We start from the raw sequence: 22,044 nt of genomic DNA on the forward strand, positions 1-22,044 counted from the left end.
CCATAAAAGAAAGTTTAAAATTAATTATTAAAATCTGTATGAAACAAATTATCAAATATACTAACCTCTTCCTCTTCTTTTATATTGAAAAATAGCTTGTAATTGACTTTGAGGATGTCTTGGAACTCTTGATGACTTTCCAAAATTTTAGCACGCCTGTAAACATTTTTTTTAATTTATGTGTCTAATGCGTTAAAATGATCTACCTTCTATATTGAAATACTGTTTTAGGGTGTTAATTTTTTAAGAAACATTTTTTCGTTCATCCACAAAACGCTTCAACCAGAAAATATCAAAATCAAAAATTCCACTAGACCTCTTGCGCAAAACTTGAAAAACATAGCTCAAAAGATATCCCAAGCAACCAGACCTCTTCAACAGCCTCGGCAGCCGTTCATTAACAGCAAGCAGTTCCATCTTATCCGGGTTTTCTTTACGATTGTGCAATGGCTTATCACCCCACGCGGAGATATCACCAAGCCCTCGTCGTACATTGTTTTGTGCGGTCAGCACACGCTCTTGGAGCGTGTTAATGGCTGCGTACACTTCCGCCATCCATTCTGTGACTGTTTTATTTGAATGTGTTATATTATTATTACCAAAATTAGGTATAAGATTATTAGGCGGATTAAAAACGTCATTCACAGAATACACGAAGAGCTTTGTTTATACGCCCCATTTAGACCTTTTGGTGCTTATTAAAATGTCATCGATCATTGCATTTAGTCTACCATCAGGCATTATCTCTGTTTGCTATCTTATAACAAGCAGCAATATGCTCAAATTACATCAACCAGTGGTTAATTCAATAAATATACCTTATAGAAGTTTAAAACAAAGTTCATTGTGACTGGTCTACTGGCAAGTTTAAAACTATTTCAATAAGTTTAAAAATAAAATCAATAAATAAAACTTTATCAAAACACATACAGTCATCATTCCACGTAAGTTCTTCAACCCCTCTGCCCAGCAATTGGTCAATAGCAGAGATCTCTTTCTCAATAAGAGCAACTTCTGTTTCATGACTCCCTTCTCTTATTGCATTGTACCAAGCAATAGCTCGATTTAGACGATTCATATCGTACTAGAAATAGAGAATATACATATTTACATTTTTACTGGATTTATCGCCTGCTGATAATGTCCTGGTTTGCCTATATTTTGATACTTGATATAAATTTTTATACATATCATTTTAACTGATAGATAAGCTAAACGGAAGCTGCAAAACTAATGCTATATGTAAAATAGATGTATTAAAAGCTCACCTGTAATTTTTCATTCCTAGCAAAGAGTTCCAATCCATCAGGTGGAATTCCTTGTTTTTCTAAATATTTCATGTATCGCATTTCGCGTAGTAACATCACCAACTACAATATATAATCTTTTTGAAGCATGAATTATCATATTGTGTGTCAGAATGATTAATAAAAGTTTTCCAGATTTATCCCTACCAAGTACAGTAAATTATGATACCTCAGGGCTAAAGTTGTTCCTTACAAACGGCGGGTCTCTATAAATAAGGTTTTTGGCCAAGTGCGTCTTGCAAATATTCGGCACAGTAGCGCACCACTGCTTGAACTGTCGATCCTCAAGCACGTTCAAATAGCCCAACATTTCATTGTGTTTTTGCTTCATGTATAGAGCATATTCCGTTTCGATTATACTGATGGACATAAGCTTTATTAGAATACAAGTTAATAAGAACTTAACAAAATATAAATTAAGAAAATGAAACACTATAAACAAGCCTGCCAATATTTTAAGGAACCTTTCCGTATTAAAGCAAAGACAAAAGTTGTCAGAACTACAACTACAAGAAAAATAAAATATCTTACAGATATGAAAGAAGTTTTAGAAATCATTTATAGAGAAAAACTGTAAATGAAAAATGCATACGGGTCTTCAAACATGATAAAATCTTCCATCGGAGCTTGGATACGCCTGCGCAGTTTATAGATCCACCACAACATACCGCCCACGGGCGGTAAATAGGGATCGACCATTGGCCTTTCCGGACCTTTCGTTAATTTCTAAAATAATATTGAACATATTTTAATCTATCTATGTATGTATTAAAAATCTATAAGTAATCTAAAATCATAAATTTTATATCTAATTAATGTGGGTAGTTGGAAAACATGTCTTACCGACATTTCTTCATCAAATATTTCCTTCACAGTATCCATGTTTGAATGCATAAAGTCCAGAAGTCTTGGTAGCTTTGGTTTGAGTTCATTCTTAATAATTGGACGATGGAATAAATCTCCAATAATTTGGAAGAACTGGAAAAAAATAAACTTTTTAGTTATCTATCTTCAAATGTCTTTACATTGTAAAATTGTAACCTATATACAACTAAGCGGCGACTGGTCGCCGCTGTCTTTTTTGCTCTAGCATCTGAGAAAAATTTACGTTATAGAAAATCTCCATATTGTTCTCGTCCATGCCCTGCATGAATAGCGACGACCATTTTTGGCGTCATATGTAATTTTTGCGAGGTTTTGGTAGTTTTCAATGTATTCCTCTACTATCTTTCGAATATTCACCTTATAGAAGTGCTCCAGATTATGGCACTCATCCAGCCCCTGCGTGAACAGCGAAGCGAGCCGCTGGTCCACGTCGTCCAGCACCAACTTGTGCTTTGCGTAATCGCCCTCGAACCTGTTGTCCTCCGGGTCCGCCGGGTCGTACGTTATGTTGCCGAGGTTTTGGTAGATTATCGTATATTCCTCTAGAATCTGTAGGAGTTTGTTTTTTTTTTATCTCCACATTTTTTCGTGACTGAATTATTAAAAAGGTCAAGGTTTTTATTTTTCCAATTCTTATAAAACTGGCAAATTATAAAAAAGCTCCTTTCAGATGAGGTCTCGCTACATTGGTCATCTAGGTCAAAACAACAACAAAAATCATTAAATTTCCATTCCATCATGTACTTGTACGTGTAATTTTATTAATAACACGGTTTCGTTAACGTTCGAAAAAACTAATCGTCATGACACCTTTAAACACGGATTAGGCCTTTAAAGATGGCTCAACTTACCTTCATACACTCCGTGCTCAACGTCTTTCCCCTTAACCCGCAAAACTCCATCTTCTCCAGTTTCAGAATTTCTACCGTTGCTTCTAAAAGCTCCTCGATCATTCTCAACTTCTTCATATAGATGTTAAATCTCATGAACACGCGGTCAAAGTCGAACGACCAACGTACCGGCATTACGCCCGCGGGGAAGAAGGTATGGACTTTATCTCTATTCATTTCGTATGTTTCACTGGGAAATAAGAGAAAAACAGCTATAGTGCTCATTTCATCACTTTATTGTTCAAGAATTGAAGAATAAGTATTTTTGCATCGAGACGAAAGCATCAATAAGAAGATAATAAAACATTATTTTCATAAAATCAAAATCTTTTTTCAATTTTGGTAAACAGAAAATCTGGCTAAAATTATTATTTTATTTTTTTGTCAAATTTAATGGTAAAATATTTACATAAAATGATTCAGTATATTGATAGCTTTCTGAACTTTCAAAAGCTGTTCATCCGCATCTCCTTGAAATATAGAGCTCGGGTCGATGGAGTTTGTACATTGTTGAATTACGAGGTTGCAAACCTCCCGTAAAAGAGCTGAAAAATAGTATTTAAATAAGTCTGTAGTTATGCGACTATAAGTTTTGACAATTATTGTGCAAAACTTACGAATCAATTTTTCCACATTACAATAATATCTTGAATTGCCCCAAAGTAAACCGATACAATGAAACATCGGCCGAATTAAGAATTTGGCGTCAGAAAAATCTGTGCCTTCGAAATTCTCAAAGTGTTGCAGTAGCGGCTTTTGATAAACGTAAATATCTCTACATTCCACTATTGCTGAAAGGGGAAAAAACATTTTTTAATACGAGGATCATATAGGAAATATAAGATACCTTTCCTTTAAACGGATCCAATTATTTATTAAAGACAAAATTAGAATTGCGAACAAAATTCAGTGATTGCAGCTTTATAATCCACAAGATTGCCTACACTACACGACAGATGCAGAGTCAAGAAGCTACTGACTAAAAAAATGTATGCGTGTACTAGAGTACACACGTAAGAAGTAAAACTTCTTTATAACCTTATTTTTTTAAATAATTTACTATATACAACTTGACAGAAATACGTCGAATCACGCGTGGTAGGGATAAGAACAAGATGGCGCGTAACGGAAAAATGTTACACTAAATTTTTTTCCAACCCCGATAAAGAAGTTTCACTTCAAAAAAAGACGTGTGGCACTCGGGGACTGCCGCGGTAAAGCTATTGCATAGCGTGCCTTCAAGCCACACCTCCGCGCCCGTCGGAGTGGGGAGCGTGAGGTTTTTCGTTACGGAATTTCTGGATTCGGTCCCCGCGCTCAAGGCCCGCGATAGAAGCTATGCAATAGCTTAAAATATCAATATCACGTATTCGTCACTCATCACTAATGAAAGAACCATTACCACTTATTATTTTCGATCATTTCTTTACCGAAAAACTTACCAGCAACAACATTAGTAAGCATCGTCTTGAAGCAACTCAAGTACACACTCCGAGTGGCTTCGAGATAATTAGCCATACGCTTCACGCGAGGATCACGCAATTGTGAATAAATACCCTCAAGATTTTTCAGACGACTCGCGTAAAAGTCTATGTCTGCACTTGGAAGCGGGAACTTTGTTCTTTTGAATGCTGTTTAAAGAAAAAAGAAACTCCTTTTTTATTAAAGTGAAACTTTTATTACATCGTCTCAAACTTTTTGGTCTGTGTAGCGCATGTCGCGTGTATCGCGGCTGCCGAGTAGGTATACCTACTCGGCAGCCGACCGTCACGCGACATGCGCTACACAAAGCAGTGTTCGGAACCGTTCGAACAGTTTCACTTTTACCGTGGTTTCATAAAACCACACAACATTTTTTTGTTTGTTTATTTTCAGAAATATTAAGTTTATGATAAGAAAAGTACCGATATAAGAGTTCTCTTGCAGTAGATCATGAACTTGTTGCGCCCATTTTATTATAGCACCTTCGATATTAGTCTTTAAATATAGATCCACGTCTTCGTTGTCACTATAAATAAAAAATTATGAAATGAAATGTAGTACGTAAGGTAGGATATATCTTTTTTTTTTACAGATTGTTGCCAACCTTTCTTTAAGCCTAGCTTCGGCGTGATAAATAGTCTCCACTCCATCTGGCATTGGTAACATCACTTGACTCGACATTTCACCTTTGAGCTGTACAACATAATTTTATTAAGTACAAAGATTTGTAAAAATATAATTTTGTAAAAAGAACGACGAAACTTTCCTACTATCAAAATCGCAAGTGAATTCATAAGATGAATATTATATGTCGGTATAAATCACGGGCCCAATTTAGCTCCGTCACGCTGGAACCCGCTTTAAAAAAACCTTACTTTTTTTCAGCCTATTTTACCTACAAACGATGCTAATAAATGTAGTTAAGGTCAATTTTTTGTAGTCTTATTAGTTACTTAGAAAACATCATTGATATCGTTCGAAGTAAAAAATATAAATAATAGCGTGTTGATTAGTTGTGGAATGGGTTCCAAATTGATTGTAGTTTATTGTAGTGGCAAGAAAATTCTTTATTTGCGTTGTTTTATCTCAAATTATTGCAAGAAGGTCACAATAACAAGATTTTAAAAAATAAATAACACTTGTTCAAAAACTACAAACGATGCCAATAAATGTAGTATAGGTCAATTTTTTGTAGTCTTATTAGTTACTTAGAAAACATCATTGATATCGTTCGAAGTAAAAAATAATAATTTGGAAAATCCAAAAGTGCACGCCTCATAATTTTTTTTAATAAATATTTATTAATTATTATTTTTGTTTATTTAATAACAATTAAACCACATCGAATCAGACCCTGAAAAATGAAAGGGTTCTATTCCTGAGCATACTCAAGCGTAAGAGAAAAAAAAAGACTCGATTAGTAAAGTATTTCGGTCGCTATCGTGTTAACAAGAAAAAGGATCCGCACATACAGACACACGGACGTCCAAGACAGAACTTTTTTAAACTGTTTTTTAACTAGTTTAAATAACAAAAATGACATCAAAAATATCATGAACGTTAAAAATAGTGTTTTTTCTTAATATGTGTGTGTATGTATTATCTTACAAGTGCAATGTATGATACATAAAGACATTTTAAGTTTGAAAAATCAGATGTTTTGCGCGAAGTGACAGTAGTACCCACCTCAACGCTTCGCTTATGAGGCGTGCAATATAAATAATAGCGTGTTGATTAGTTTTGGAATGGGTTCCAAATTGATTGTAGTTTATTGTAGTGGCAAGAAAATTCTTTATTTGCGTTGTTTTATCTCAAATTATTGCAAGAAGGTCACAATAACAAGATTTTAAAAAATAAATAACACTTGTTCAAAAACTACAAACGATGCCAATAAATGTAGTATAGGTCAATTGTTTGTAGTCTTATTAGTTACTTAGAAAACATCATTGATATCGTTCGAAGTAAAAAATATAAATAATAGCGTGTTGATTAGTTTTGGAATGGGTTCCAAATTGATTGTAGTTTATTGTAGTGGCAAGAAAATTCTTTATTTGCGTTGTTTTATCTCAAATTATTGCAAGAAGGTCACAATAACAATATTTAAAAAAATAAATAACACTTGTTCAAAAACTACAAACGATGCCAATAAATGTAGTATAGGTCAATTTTTTGTAGTCTTATTAGTTACTTAAAAAACATCATTGATATCGTTCGAAGTAAAAAATATAAATAATAGCGTGTTGATTAGTTTTGGAATGGGTTCCAAATTGATTGTAGTTTATTGTAGTGGCAAGAAAATTCTTTATTTGCGTTGTTTTATCTCAAATTATTGCAAGAAGGTCACAATAATAAGATTTTAAAAAATAAATAACACTTGTTCAAAAACTACAAACGATGCCAATAAATGTAGTATAGGTCAATTTTTTGTAGTCTTATTAGTTACTTAGAAAACATCATTGATATCGTTCGAAGTAAAAAATATAAATAATAGCGTGTTGATTAGTTTTGGAATGGGTTCCAAATTGATTGTAGTTTATTGTAGTGGCAAGAAAATTCTTTATTTGCGTTGTTTTATCTCAAATTATTGCAAGAAGGTCACAATAACAAGATTTTAAAAAATAAATAACACTTGTTCAAAAACTACAAACGATGCCAATAAATGTAGTATAGGTCAATTTTTTGTAGTCTTATTAGTTACTTAGAAAACATCATTGATATCGTTCGAAGTAAAAAATATAAATAATAGCGTGTTGATTAGTTTTGGAATGGGTTCCAAATTGATTGTAGTTTATTGTAGTGGCAAGAAAATTCTTTATTTGCGTTGTTTTATCTCAAATTATTGCAAGAAGGTCACAATAATAAGATTTTAAAAAATAAATAACACTTGTTCAAAAACTACAAACGATGCCAATAAATGTAGTATAGGTCAATTTTTTGTAGTCTTATTAGTTACTTAGAAAACATCATTGATATCGTTCGAAGTAAAAAATATAAATAATAGCGTGTTGATTAGTTTTGGAATGGGTTCCAAATTGATTGTAGTTTATTGTAGTGGCAAGAAAATTCTTTATTTGCGTTGTTTTATCTCAAATTATTGCAAGAAGGTCACAATAACAAGATTTTAAAAAATAAATAACACTTGTTCAAAAACTACAAACGATGCCAATAAATGTAGTATAGGTCAATTTTTTGTAGTCTTATTAGTTACTTAGAAAACATCATTGATATCGTTCGAAGTAAAAAATATAAATAATAGCGTGTTGATTAGTTTTGGAATGGGTTCCAAATTGATTGTAGTTTATTGTAGTGGCAAGAAAATTCTTTATTTGCGTTGTTTTATCTCAAATTATTGCAAGAAGGTCACAATAACAAGATTTTAAAAAATAAATAACACTTGTTCAAAAACTACAAACGATGCCAATAAATGTAGTATAGGTCAATTGTTTGTAGTCTTATTAGTTACTTAGAAAACATCATTGATATCGTTCGAAGTAAAAAATATAAATAATAGCGTGTTGATTAGTTTTGGAATGGGTTCCAAATTGATTGTAGTTTATTGTAGTGGCAAGAAAATTCTTTATTTGCGTTGTTTTATCTCAAATTATTGCAAGAAGGTCACAATAACAAGATTTTAAAAAATAAATAACACTTGTTCAAAAACTACAAACGATGCCAATAAATGTAGTATAGGTCAATTTTTTGTAGTCTTATTAGTTACTTAAAAAACATCATTGATATCGTTCGAAGTAAAAAATATAAATAATAGCGTGTTGATTAGTTTTGGAATGGGTTCCAAATTGATTGTAGTTTATTGTAGTGGCAAGAAAATTCTTTATTTGCGTTGTTTTATCTCAAATTATTGCAAGAAGGTCACAATAACGAGATTTTAAAAAATAAATAACACTTGTTCAAAAACTACAAACGATTTTTACGTTTTACGAATAAAATCTACAGATTCAACCCTAGAATCTGAGGAAAGTCTAAGATCAAGATTAAAGATTGTTTACACCGATCGATCGAAACGTCAAACGCGTGAGATATATATGTTATTGACACGCTCAAACTGCCATTTTCGAACAGAGGTCTATCTGTAATCTGTGATCCGTCCTCCCACAGATAGATTGGTTTTTGAGATTGCAATTTCGATCCACGGATTGTTTATTGGCACACTTAACTTAAAATCCGGATCACATTTTCGATCGAAAATCTGCAGATATTAGATTGGATTGAATATTAATTTCGGCCGTAAGTAACTAATAAGACTACAACAAATTGACCTATACTACATTCATCAGCATCGTTTGTAGATAAAAATAAATAAAAAAGAAATATTTTTTTGCTCTTGAATCACTATAAACGCAGTATAAGGCTTTCGATGAACCAATTTTTAGTCTTCAAAAAGCTCTACAGTTTATAAAATCGTTTGTAGTATACGATCCTTCAACTGTATCGTAGCTGTTGTTAAAAATACTAACAATTACTCTCTGATTATTGATTAACAATTTTCAATTATCAAAAAGTTTTACACTTTCAGAAATTATAATTAAAAATTCAACTCATTTGCAGCTCAAGTTTTCAATACTTACGAAAGTCCGTGTATAGTTGGCTGTCATTATTTTTTAATACGAAAAACAGCACATACTTGTAAGTCCAACGATTTTGAATTTATATTTTGAGGTATAATCGATGCTACATTTACTGTAGGCACTATAGTAACTGTAAACTTGTGTACGCACGCTTATATTTAATCGGTAATGTCCATATACATATAAAGGTATGCTGTCGGAAGACAAACTGTGAAACTACGAACGATTTCCTTTTCTATTTTCTAACGTCTTAAAATGTATCACTCTATCAAACACTAAGTAGATTTATTCATTCGCACTTTAAATCAGTAATAAGCAAGACATACAAATATAAAGGTACTGTGACAATTGTTCATATCGTTTGTAGTTTTTATGCCAGTGTCATTTTATTATACCACTACAATTTGGCTAGTTTTATCTGATTTTTCTTGAAGTTATTTTAGAGGATAAATTATTTTACCAGTACTACAATAAACGATAAATGACAATATTAATTCCAATTTTTTATATTGCACTATTTTGAGTTTTTTTTCGTTTCGGATGGAATTTATCCATTATTTCATTTTAATTACTTTTGTCGTCTCAGCAGTTTCGGATTATTAAGTGACTTTGTAACATTGAACAGCAAACTACTGAACATTAAAGATATCCAACTCTTTTTTTTTTTTAACATATATCATGTGCAATTTAATGTACACTAAATTACGAAACTCCCACACGCATACACAAACACGCACGTGTGCGAAGATGTATGTATGAGCATGAATATTTTTTTTTCTAAAACTACAAACGACACGAAATCCAAGGCTCATAATTGTTTTGAATATATTAACTTATTGAACACTAAATTTTTTGTTTTTTATTGCTTACAGGGGTTCAGCAGCCACTACAAACATATGAGTTTAGCTACAATCAACTACATTATTTGTAGTTTTTGAACAAGTGTTATTTATTTTTTAAAATCTCGTTATTGTGACCTTCTTGCAATAATTTGAGATGAAACAACGCAAATAAAAAATTTTCTTGCCACTACAATAAACTACAATCAATTTGGAACCCATTCCAAAACTAATCAACACGCTATTATTTATATTTTTTACTTCGAACGATATCAATGATGTTTTCTAAGTAACTAATAAGACTACAAACAATTGACCTATACTACATTTATTGGCATCGTTTGTAGTTTTTGAACAAGTGTTATTTATTTTTTAAAATCTTGTTATTGTGACCTTCTTGCAATAATTTGAGATAAAACAACGCAAATAAAGAATTTTCTTGCCACTACAATAAACTACAATCAATTTGGAACCCATTCCAAAACTAATCAACACGCTATTATTTATATTTTTTACTTCGAACGATATCAATGATGTTTTCTAAGTAACTAATAAGACTACAAAAAATTGACCTATACTACATTTATTGGCATCGTTTGTAGTTTTTGAACAAGTGTTATTTATTTTTTAAAATCTTGTTATTGTGACCTTCTTGCAATAATTTGAGATAAAACAACGCAAATAAAGAATTTTCTTGCCACTACAATAAACTACAATCAATTTGGAACCCATTCCAAAACTAATCAACACGCTATTATTTATATTTTTTACTTCGAACGATATCAATGATGTTTTCTAAGTAACTAATAAGACTACAAAAAATTGACCTTTACTACATTTATTAGCATCGTTTGTAGGTAAAATAGGCTGAAAAAAAGTAAGGTTTTTTTTAAAGCGGGTTCCAGCGTGACGGAGCTGCCCAATTTCGACCACCAACTAGGAATATTGTGATGATAAACTCTGAATATCATACATGTTAAAATATATTGCACTTTTATTTGATCGCTAAATTATTTGTTAACTTTTTTATTTTTTGAATTTTCTATGAAAAATAAATACCCTAAGTGTCGTGCGGTCAGTATTTCACGTTACATTGATGAAAAAAGGTAGGTACACATAACAACCTGATGCATCAAATTCCTCAAATCGTTAACGTGCCTCTTCATATCATTTTTCACAATCTTGGGCCAACCCCTTTGGTTTTCAGGATTGCATAATAATGGTCCGATTACTTCATCGGCCATAACAGTCAAATCCATCAATACATTACCAGACATTTCACCTATTGTCATAACCTACAACATAAAAATAAAAAGAATAGTGAAAATCGGTTTATAAATGACGAAGTTATTCGCGAACACGAATATGAAAAAAGCATATACCTAAGTAAACAATCAAATTGAGAAACCTCCTTATTATTGAAGTTGGTAAATAAATGTAGGTATTTAAACAGAATTTTTAAATTAAATTTTGAACATATCAAGTTGTAAAACTTAGACATAGAATATCACGTAAAAGTAATAATAATTTGGAAAATCCAAAAGTGCACGCCTCATAATTTTTTTTAATAAATATTTATTAATTATTATTTTTGTTTATTTAATAACAATTAAACCACATCGAATCAGACCCTGAAAAATGAAAGGGTTCTATTCCTGAGCATACTCAAGCGTAAGAGAAAAAAAAAGACTCGATTAGTAAAGTATTTCGGTCGCTATCGTGTTAACAAGAAAAAGGATCCGCACATACAGACACACGGACGTCCAAGACAGAACTTTTTTAAACTGTTTTTTAACTAGTTTAAATAACAAAAATGACATCAAAAATATCATGAACGTTAAAAATAGTGTTTTTTCTTAATATGTGTGTGTATGTATTATCTTACAAGTGCAATGTATGATACATAAAGACATTTTAAGTTTGAAAAATCAGATGTTTTGCGCGAAGTGACAGTAGTACCCACCTCAACGCTTCGCTTATGAGGCGTGCAAAACTAAAGTTTGAATTAAAATATGTATCTATGTATACATTCACCTTTCTGAAATTCGTAGCGGTAATTTTATCGTCAATATTTCTTAGAAAGTATATCATTTTTCCTCTGCTTATTGGAGGGAAATTAGTAGCACAGGTGAGGAGTCCGGCTGTGTTCACACGAAATACTATGATCTCAAACTTGGGCATATCAAAGTATCGGAATAAAATGTGCTGAAAACATGATAATTATATAAATTTTTTTTTCCATTATTCCACATCCATAGGCTTATTATTTAAATATAGTATTTCAATTTTAATAAAGGATTTATTAAAAATTAAAAAAACGTAATAGTTGTATAGTTTTTCGTTTTACCCTCTCATCTCCTGTGATGAATTTGGTCCATTTTTCAATTTTCAATTTCAGTGATTTGAGAATGTATTCACTCATAAATTCCAAACGCACATCTACATCTTCTTTCTGTAAACAAAGTGAAATATATTAATTAAACTGTTTATGACTTATTTTTTATATTTAATTTTTTAGAAATGCTAACATAATATTCTCTAGAAATATACAGTATGTTTATGCAGTTATATGCAGTATGCAGCAATGTACGCATTCAGCATCCTGGCGAAGTAGCGAATGTCAATTCTTCCAAACATCAATAATTTATTTCGCTCAAATTCTCAAGAATTTATCAACATAGGGATTAATATTAATTAGATAATTATTATGTTTATAAGTAGATCAAAGGCAACAAAACAGAAATACTAAAAGATATTATTAAGTAATAACTAATAAATATTATAAAAGGTCTACATACATCACCCATGTTTGAAAATTTATCTTTCTTATCTTCTCAGTTTGTGTAGGTATAACTTAAATAATTATATTCATTTTAATTCATAAAATATTATAATAATAATACTAAAATAATACAATTTGTGTCAGTATATTATATTATGCCGCAAACATAAATATTTTCATTGCCATGGTGACCAACTCTATATTCAAATTTGAAATTATTCATAAAATGCTCAGAGGAATAAACCTATAGAGTTCTTATATTGAGACAGAACAAAATACATATTTTCTAATCTACTTACTCTTAGTCAATAACAGCATAAGTCAGATTGAGATAGCGATAGAGTATCCGCACTGTCTTCAAACGTAGCGCGCCGGCAGTCAGTTTGTTTTCCAACCAGCTGGTGGGCTCAGTGCGTCAAGTGTTTTTAACGAAATATTTAGAAAATATAAAGTGTATAGTGTTTCTTTTTATTTGTCAGTGTGCTAAAATGACTATTGTATGTTTAGCTACCGGCTATTACTAGTCGAATGGGAGTTTTGGATGAAAACAATGAAAAAATATCTTTCCATCGGTAAGTGATTTTCAGCAAATTGATAAATATTTATGTTCTAACCCTATTTGAAGGTTTTATCAAGCGCTTTTTTATAAGTTTATGTTGTAACTGTAACATTTACCCACTTTATGGGGTTGTGGAATGCAAAAGAATTAAATAATTTTTAAAAAATGTCACAATATTATCACGTTTGGCATTTTGTTTACCACCGTAGTGTTGTAACACATCTAGCGTATATTATCGATTTATGACAAAAAATCTATTTCATATTAACGTTGATTTATTTATTTTGTTTCTTATATCAGATTTATATGTAGTTGTTGTAGCAAATAATAGATGTAAATTTTCTACAGCAGGAAAATAAAAAATACCACGTGGTTGTTTTATTTGACTTATCTGTTTAGTTTGTTGTTTCTCTTTTAGATTATTAATAAATTCATTTTGTTTTAGATTTCCAGAGCTAATTAAAAAATGGATATAAAACATGAGACGTGTAGATTGGACGCCGTCGAAATTTGCTAGATTGTGTTCACTGCATTTCGAGCCTGCGTGTTATCAAGATGGATACTCTAGAAGAATTGTGCAATCTTACGCTTACGTTTTTTTTGTTCCTTCAGATAATAAATACATTTGTGTGTGAGTGAATTTTTATTTGGAAATTTTTTTACACATTTACTTTAAATGTGTAACTATGTGAAAATTAAACGGTTGATTAAATGACAGTTCTCATAGATGAGAAACTACTATTGAAATACATACTTAATATACATGCGTTTTCAAAGAAAAACCCGCATAGTTCCCATTCCTGTGGGATTTACGGGATCAAAAGTAATTTTTCCAAATTTCATTGTAATCGGTTTAGTACTATTCGCGTGAAAGAGTAACAAACATCCATCCTCACAAACTTTCGCTTTATTAGTAGGATGTAAGGAAAATGTTTTCTTTAAGACTGTCCTTTTATGAACTTGTTAAAATTCATGCTGACTGTGCCTTTCTCCTCACTCCTTTAACTTTATTGATCTTTATTTTAAATTAGTTACATTTCAAGTTTTAAAATTAATTTTAAAATATACTAGCTTTCCGCCCGCGTTTTTAAAGAAAATCCCGCACAGTTCCCGTTCACGTGGGATTTCCGGTATAAAACCTATCCTATGTGTGTATGTACAAAATTTCATTGTAATCGGTTCAGCAGTGAAAGAGAAAGTTATCCATTCTCGCATAATTTCGCATTTATTATATTCGTAGGATTAAACAAATAATGTATTCAACTGAAATTTATGATTAATTTTGTTTTTTTTTATTATTTATTATTTCACGAAACCGTAAATGCAAAATGCATTCACGATTTTATCGATTGAAGCACATCCCATCACTATCACCTTCTATCTATCTAAATACGTACCTATAGTAAAAATGGTGCCATGACTATGTTGAAACGTAGCTTGTAGTCTATAGCTATCTCATTCTTTCATACGACGTTTTCTTTAGATAGAGAGAAACAAATATATGTAAATTGTATACGCTCGATACAAGTACTCTATAGGTTTATTGCTCTGAGATAAAATGAATATAGATATGAATGCAGATACTATAAAACGGAAACGCGTCTATCTATGTCTGTTCGGAATCTGTGCTATACACAGGTGCTCTACATCTATCTTTTTTTTTAACAAATAATTAAAGTTTAAATAATTCTAAAAAGTATTGAACTAGTGTAAAAGTACTTCCGTGATAACTATGTACTGAAAAATGAGGCCACGAAGAATATTGCTCCCTATTTCTAAACCGGGTCTTTCACTTGAGTGCAAATATTCGTACGCATGAAATGTGTGAATGCGGTAAAACATGCGCAAATATCGTAGACTTATTCCTAATGGGTTTGTGTATGCGTGTGAATGTGAGTGACCGGCATTATAATAAAAAAATATTATATTCACCCGCTTCTAAGCCCGCTTCACTTCATTTAAATTTCTTAAATCTCTGTTTTAAAATCTCCAAAATATTGTGTAGTGTTTAGCTGAACATACAGTAATGCATGTCTTAGGGCGTATGCAGAAAGAAAGCTGGAAACTTATAAGCACTTACCGGCGCTTGTCAGTGCTGGTAACCCGCGAAGGAAAATATATGAACACGCGCTGATAAGCGCAAAACGGCGCCGACAAGCTTCAACAAGCGTTGTTCAGCGCTGGGCGCAGCCATATAAAATTTGTCTTGGTCTGCTTCAACCTGCTTCCTTTGTGTAGAACGAACCAGCGTCCAGCTTTCTTTCTGCATACGCCCTAAGGCCGTATTCAGAAAGAAAGCTGGAAACTAATAAGCGCTTACCGGCGCTTGTCAGCGCTGGTAATCCGCGCAGGAAAATATATGAACACGCGCCGATAAACGCTGAAGGGTGGCGAAAAGTTCCGACATGCTTCAACACGCGCTGGTAAGCTCTGGGCGCTGCTAGGCGCTGCTATAGAAATTTCAATTTTAAAGATCTTAGTTCTTGTCTTGGATCAATATTGTAGTAAAAAAAATATATATATATATATATTTTTACAGAATATAAATTTAAATTTTATAATAAGGTTTTGTTTATCTATCGTTGACACTTGACAGCGACAAACTTGCTGTAAAGTCACTGTCAATTTGCGCGCCAAAGCTGCAAACGGCATATAGGGGTTTACGGGCTAAACAATAACTCATTTCTCAATTTATAAATAATATTATAATATTTATTCAATAACAACTAAGATTCCTAAAAGTATAATTCAACATGGAAGGTTTTGACGATCCTGGTGTATTTTTCTCGGACAATTTCGGTGTAGAAGAAAATGAATCTCAAGATCAAATTAACCTACAAGCGGTTAAGAAAAAGTTCAAAGAGTTTATTAGACAATTTCATACCGGAAATTTTAATTTTAAATACAGGTTTGTTTCCTTTATAATATTAGGTACCCCTGTAACATGGAAACGATGGCATTTTCTCAACATAACATAAACTAATCAAATTAATATTTCAGAGATTCACTCAAAAGGAACTATAATTTACGTCAATATTGGGTTGAAATAAATATAGAGGACTTATCAAGTTTTGACGAAGTTTTAGCCGAGAAACTTTACAAAAAGCCCACAGAACACTTGCCAATTCTTGAAGAAGCTGCAAAAGATGTAGGTAGTCCTTTTACAGAAAAAGCAATTCTCTATTGTAAAACAATATGTTTCCAGTGTATTTTCCATGTCTTCTTTTTTTTTTGTAAAAGCAATAATGCTACGCTTTACTGCAGATTAAAGAAAATAATTCAAGTAACATGATTTAAGTTGTTGTTTACATAAATAACAAAATTATAAAAATGAAATTTTTATTATAGTTGGTAGATGAATTAACTGCACCTAGACCAGAAGGAGAGGAGAAAGTAGAGGATATCCAAGTATTGTTGTCGTCAGATGCCCACCCATCGAACCTGCGGGAACTTAAAGTATGTATTATATCTGTTGCAAAAGAGAAAATTAATTTATATTTTGATCATTTAGTAAAAAATTTTTAAGTAAATTATGATATTATGAAAAACAAATTACTAAGTGTTTTGTTCTGTATTACGTAATTTCAATTTAAAACTTTTTTTGCAGTCTGAAACAGTGTCAAGATTAGTGAAGATACCAGGCATAGTAATATCGGCATCAGGAATAAAAGCAAAAGCCACCAAAATATCAATTCAATGTAGATCTTGCCGTAACATCATACCCAATTTAGCTGTTAAACCTGGTCTGGAAGGTTATGTCATGCCCAGAAAGTGTAATACGTAAGTAGATAACATATAATTCCATGCTAATTAATATAACTAAAATGTCATATAAAACTTAATATGTAATATTTTTCAGGGAGCAAGCTGGTCGTCCGAAATGTCCACTTGATCCATACTTCATTGTTCCAGACAAATGTAAATGTATTGATTATCAGGTAAATAAAGCTTTTTTTATTCAATCTCAACTTTGGTTTTGATATTGGCATTTCACATTTAATAATTTAAAACTCTTAACTAAATCTGAAGGAAAATTGTCTTTATAACTTTGTATCAAACTTCCTAATGGTAAAGTAATATTTTAATACATAATGTCTTAAATGTAACTTTTATAGGTACTAAAATTACAAGAAGCACCTGAGAACATCCCACAAGGAGAGATGCCACGTCATTTAACAGTGTACTGTGATCGCATGTTATGTGAGAGAGTTGCACCAGGCGCAAGGGTCACTGTGCTGGGTATCTACTCCATTAAGAAGATCTCTAAAATTGGGGTAAGTGCTTATTCTAAACGTTTGTGAGGTAGGTTTTTATTATAAAAACTTATGCACCAAATTGGAACAAGTAATTGAAATTTGCAGATTTTTTTTCTTTCTATTGAAAGAAACAGAAGAATAATAGCACTATAACATAGCAAAAGCAAGTATTTCTAAAGCTTGTTATTCTGATTCATGAGAAAATCTATTCCATTGTTTTCATGTTAAAGAAAACACACTTGCCCGCTACAAAATATTAACACTCCAATAATCTTTTCTATTTTCTCATATTATTTTCATAGAGAGGAGATCGCGAAAGAGGGTCAGTTGGTGTGCGCTCATCATACTTACGAGCAGTGGGTCTCTCCGCTGAGGAAGGCGTTACAGGAGGCTTAAAACCCTTCACGGCTGAAGAAGAAGAACAGTTTAGAAGACTCGCTGCGTCACCAGATATTTATGAAAGAATAGCAAAATCCATTGCCCCTAGTGTGTTTGGTGCTGTTGATATGAAGAAGGCTATTGCGTGTTTGCTTTTTGGGGGTAATTTTGAAAATGAAACTTTTAAAGTGAAGAATAATAATTAATACTTTTCTTGTACTATTGATTTTTTATTGTTTATAAAATAATTCTAACGAATTGAGAAACTATTCATATCTTTTTTTATGTTGCATAATAAATTTATCTAAAATCATTTTTTTCTTTAAAATTTACAGGTTCTCGCAAAAGGTTGCCCGATGGTTTAACAAGAAGAGGGGATATCAATATCCTTTTACTCGGTGACCCTGGTACAGCTAAGTCACAATTGTTAAAGTTTGTGGAAAAAGTAGCTCCCATTGGAGTATATACTTCTGGCAAAGGATCCAGTGCGGCCGGTCTCACTGCTTCTGTTATCAGAGATCCTGGTAGTGTGAGTATTGTGGAATATTTTTTTATCTACAAACAGCATTTTTTATAGGATATTTCTACTTTGTAATATGGTAATTATTTCTTTACATAATACATTTTAATATGACTTTATATTTGTAGCGTAACTTCGTAATGGAAGGCGGCGCTATGGTGCTCGCGGACGGTGGTGTGGTGTGTATCGACGAGTTCGACAAGATGCGCGAAGACGACAGAGTCGCTATACACGAGGCTATGGAACAGCAGACTATATCTATTGCTAAGGTATGATTAAACTTGTGAAAAAAATGTATATTAGAGTCGTAATTATAACGACTCTAATAAGATTAAATTCTTCTATAATTCTTCACTATTTTTTTCTTTTTGGTTGTTTGTTATAAATTTAGCTAAGACTTTACCAAATAAGATCGACTTTTTTTTAAACCAGAATTTGATCATTTAAGTGTGTGTAAATAATATCAAAGGTAATTTGACATGATAATAAACAATTTCTTCCAGGCTGGTATAACAACGACTCTGAACTCGCGCTGCTCCGTCCTAGCCGCAGCAAACTCAGTGTTCGGTCGGTGGGATGACACCAAAGCAGATGACAATATTGACTTCATGCCCACTATCCTTTCGAGATTCGACATGATATTCATTGTAAAGGATGAACATGACCAGAATAGAGATATTGTAAGTTTATTTTATACATTTTTAAAATTAATTAAAATCTTAAGTTTTCCTGTTCTCTTATAGAAAGTTTTACTTCATTTTATTAACTTGCAGGCGAGTATAATGAAATTTTTCCAAACTACCCACTACCACAATTCCAGACACTAGCCAAGCACATAATCTCCGTGCACATGGGTGGCTCGTCCCTCGAGCGCGAGGGCGCAGAGGGGGAATTACCGCTGGCACTGGTGCGCCGCTACTCCGCGTACTGTCGAGCACGCTGCGGCCCGCGCCTCTCCGCGGCCGCAGCCGACCGCCTCGCCGCGCGCTACGTGCTCATGCGCTCCGGCGCGAGTGCGCAGGAGCGGCAGGCGGACAAGCGGCTGTCCATACCGATCACTGTGAGGTGAGTGCGGCCCGCGCCTCTCCGCGGCCGCAGCCGACCGCCTCGCCGCGCGCTACGTGCTCATGCGCTCCGGCGCGAGTGCGCAGGAGCGGCAGGCGGACAAGCGGCTGTCCATACCGATCACTGTGAGGTGAGTGCGGCCCGCGCCTCTCCGCGGCCGCAGCCGACCGCCTCGCCGCGCGCTACGTGCTCATGCGCTCCGGCGCGAGTGCGCAGGAGCGGCAGGCGGACAAGCGGCTGTCCATACCGATCACTGTGAGGTGAGTGCGGCCCGCGCCTCTCCGCGGCCGCAGCCGACCGCCTCGCCGCGCGCTACGTGCTCATGCGCTCCGGCGCGAGTGCGCAGGAGCGGCAGGCGGACAAGCGGCTGTCCATACCGATCACTGTGAGGTGAGTGCGGCCCGCGCCTCTCCGCGGCCGCAGCCGACCGCCTCGCCGCGCGCTACGTGCTCATGCGCTCCGGCGCGAGTGCGCAGGAGCGGCAGGCGGACAAGCGGCTGTCCATACCGATCACTGTGAGGTGAGTGCGGCCCGCGCCTCTCCGCGGCCGCAGCCGACCGCCTCGCCGCGCGCTACGTGCTCATGCGCTCCGGCGCGAGTGCGCAGGAGCGGCAGGCGGACAAGCGGCTGTCCATACCGATCACTGTGAGGTGAGTGCGGCCCGCGCCTCTCCGCGGCCGCAGCCGACCGCCTCGCCGCGCGCTACGTGCTCATGCGCTCCGGCGCGAGTGCGCAGGAGCGGCAGGCGGACAAGCGGCTGTCCATACCGATCACTGTGAGGTGAGTGCGGCCCGCGCCTCTCCGCGGCCGCAGCCGACCGCCTCGCCGCGCGCTACGTGCTCATGCGCTCCGGCGCGAGTGCGCAGGAGCGGCAGGCGGACAAGCGGCTGTCCATACCGATCACTGTGAGGTGAGTGCGGCCCGCGCCTCTCCGCGGCCGCAGCCGACCGCCTCGCCGCGCGCTACGTGCTCATGCGCTCCGGCGCGAGTGCGCAGGAGCGGCAGGCGGACAAGCGGCTGTCCATACCGATCACTGTGAGGTGAGTGCGGCCCGCGCCTCTCCGCGGCCGCAGCCGACCGCCTCGCCGCGCGCTACGTGCTCATGCGCTCCGGCGCGAGTGCGCAGGAGCGGCAGGCGGACAAGCGGCTGTCCATACCGATCACTGTGAGGTGAGTGCGACCGGCGGCACTTCGCGTACTGTGCCACGGGTAAACAAGAGTAACAAACTTACATTACATTCATCCTCACAAACTCACATTAATAATACTATGCTACATCCACACGCTGGCTGTTTGTCACAAACACCGCAAACAGCAAACGAAGTCCCAAACACCAACCACAATCACCCAACACAAACAGCCATCCATATGCTTGGCGAACGTTCATAACATTCTGATTCGGCAAACATGCATCCTTTGATCTGCCAAGAAAACCGACACCGATGCCGGACACTGCCCAACACAAACACAAACAGGCAAACAAAGACAAACACCCATCCACACGTCCGTGTTTGCTGTTTGCCATTGTTTGTCAAGCGTGTGGATGGGGCTTAAGATATTAATTAAATAAAAATGCGAAAACACATCGCAAACACAACAAAATGTTTTATTGCAAAAATGAAGTCCTAAATATTTAAATTTTCTATCCACCAGGCAACTAGAAGCCATAGTGCGCATATCAGAGTCTCTGGCCAAGATGCAGCTGCTGCCGTTCGCGACGGAAGCGCACGTGAGCGAGGCGCTGCGGCTCTTCCAGGTCTCCACATTGGATGCTGCTATGACTGGCAGTTTATCAGGTATGTACAAATATGTGGCTTTTTATATCAAACAGCCAAAATATGTCTCTTTTGATATAACCAAGGAATTTACCAAAAGAATAGTAGGATAACTAATAAACTATCTCTTTTCTTGTAAACAAATTAAATGAGTGAGTTAATTAGGATATTCAATTTTGGTTTGTTATTACATTACACATGAACTTCTGTATCCATCCAGTAGATAAACTAAATAGTAAAAATGTCAATTTATTAACTATAACAGGTGCAGAAGGATTCACAACTGAGGAGGACCAAGAAATGCTTTCGCGAATAGAGAAACAATTGAAACGCAGGTTCGCAGTGGGTTCTCAGGTCTCTGAACAAACTATTATCCAGGACTTCCTTCGACAGAAATACCCAGAGAGAGCCATTTTTAAAGTGATACACACTATGATACGGCGAGGGGAACTACAGCATCGCTTGCAAAGGAAAATGCTGTATAGATTATCATAAGTGTTTTTTTGGTTAAGTTTATTTGATAAGATTGCTGGTTCACTCTAGTTTGACATAAATTTGCATTCAGCCACCTTTGATTAATAATATGTTCAATTTTCATTAATTTTAATCATTATTACAAAATAGGATATAATTAAAAAATTCTGTATGTATAATCAAGACTGAATAAATCGACCAATTCAATTTGTTGAGAGATAAATGAAAATCGTGATTTTTTTAAAC

At 34.9% G+C, this 22,044-nt stretch overlaps 2 protein-coding genes across 2 annotated transcripts in view; one reads left to right on the top strand and one right to left on the bottom strand.

Annotated features, from left to right (window-relative positions):
- The window catches only part of LOC149480383 (dynein beta chain, ciliary-like), a 39,583-nt gene extending 26,787 nt beyond the window's left edge, over positions 1-12,796 (bottom strand). Inside the window, exons 1-18 of the mRNA XM_089706873.1 lie at positions 12,788-12,796; positions 12,337-12,441; positions 12,024-12,194; positions 11,114-11,284; positions 5,169-5,257; positions 4,987-5,090; positions 4,525-4,713; positions 3,700-3,873; positions 3,492-3,627; positions 3,044-3,272; positions 2,550-2,741; positions 2,151-2,285; positions 1,900-2,033; positions 1,477-1,666; positions 1,269-1,370; positions 931-1,084; positions 371-566; positions 66-156 (exon numbers count right to left, since the gene is read on the bottom strand). Coding sequence (XP_089562999.1) covers positions 66-156; positions 371-566; positions 931-1,084; positions 1,269-1,370; positions 1,477-1,666; positions 1,900-2,033; positions 2,151-2,285; positions 2,550-2,741; positions 3,044-3,272; positions 3,492-3,627; positions 3,700-3,873; positions 4,525-4,713; positions 4,987-5,090; positions 5,169-5,257; positions 11,114-11,284; positions 12,024-12,194; positions 12,337-12,441; positions 12,788-12,796 — 2,571 coding nt within the window. The remainder of the gene's footprint in view (positions 1-65; positions 157-370; positions 567-930; positions 1,085-1,268; positions 1,371-1,476; positions 1,667-1,899; positions 2,034-2,150; positions 2,286-2,549; positions 2,742-3,043; positions 3,273-3,491; positions 3,628-3,699; positions 3,874-4,524; positions 4,714-4,986; positions 5,091-5,168; positions 5,258-11,113; positions 11,285-12,023; positions 12,195-12,336; positions 12,442-12,787) is intronic.
- A 3,171-nt stretch (positions 12,797-15,967) lies between these two features.
- Mcm5 (Minichromosome maintenance 5) lies at positions 15,968-22,017 on the top strand. Its single transcript, XM_089706379.1, has 13 exons — positions 15,968-16,238; positions 16,331-16,478; positions 16,679-16,786; positions 16,938-17,110; positions 17,190-17,268; positions 17,446-17,604; positions 17,889-18,126; positions 18,300-18,493; positions 18,613-18,753; positions 18,988-19,164; positions 19,305-19,549; positions 21,203-21,345; positions 21,590-22,017. The coding sequence occupies exons 1-13, from the start codon at positions 16,084-16,086 to the stop codon at positions 21,817-21,819; spliced, it is 2,190 nt and encodes a 729-aa protein (XP_089562505.1). The 5' UTR covers positions 15,968-16,083; the 3' UTR covers positions 21,820-22,017.
- The last annotated feature ends 27 nt before the right edge of the window (positions 22,018-22,044 follow it).

This window comes from Colias philodice, chromosome 18, assembly GCF_061535455.1.
Source record: "Colias philodice isolate Cphi_HAF_F1 chromosome 18, ilColPhil1 Martin Lab GWU primary, whole genome shotgun sequence".
In the NCBI taxonomy this organism is placed as follows: Eukaryota; Metazoa; Arthropoda; class Insecta; order Lepidoptera; family Pieridae; genus Colias; species Colias philodice.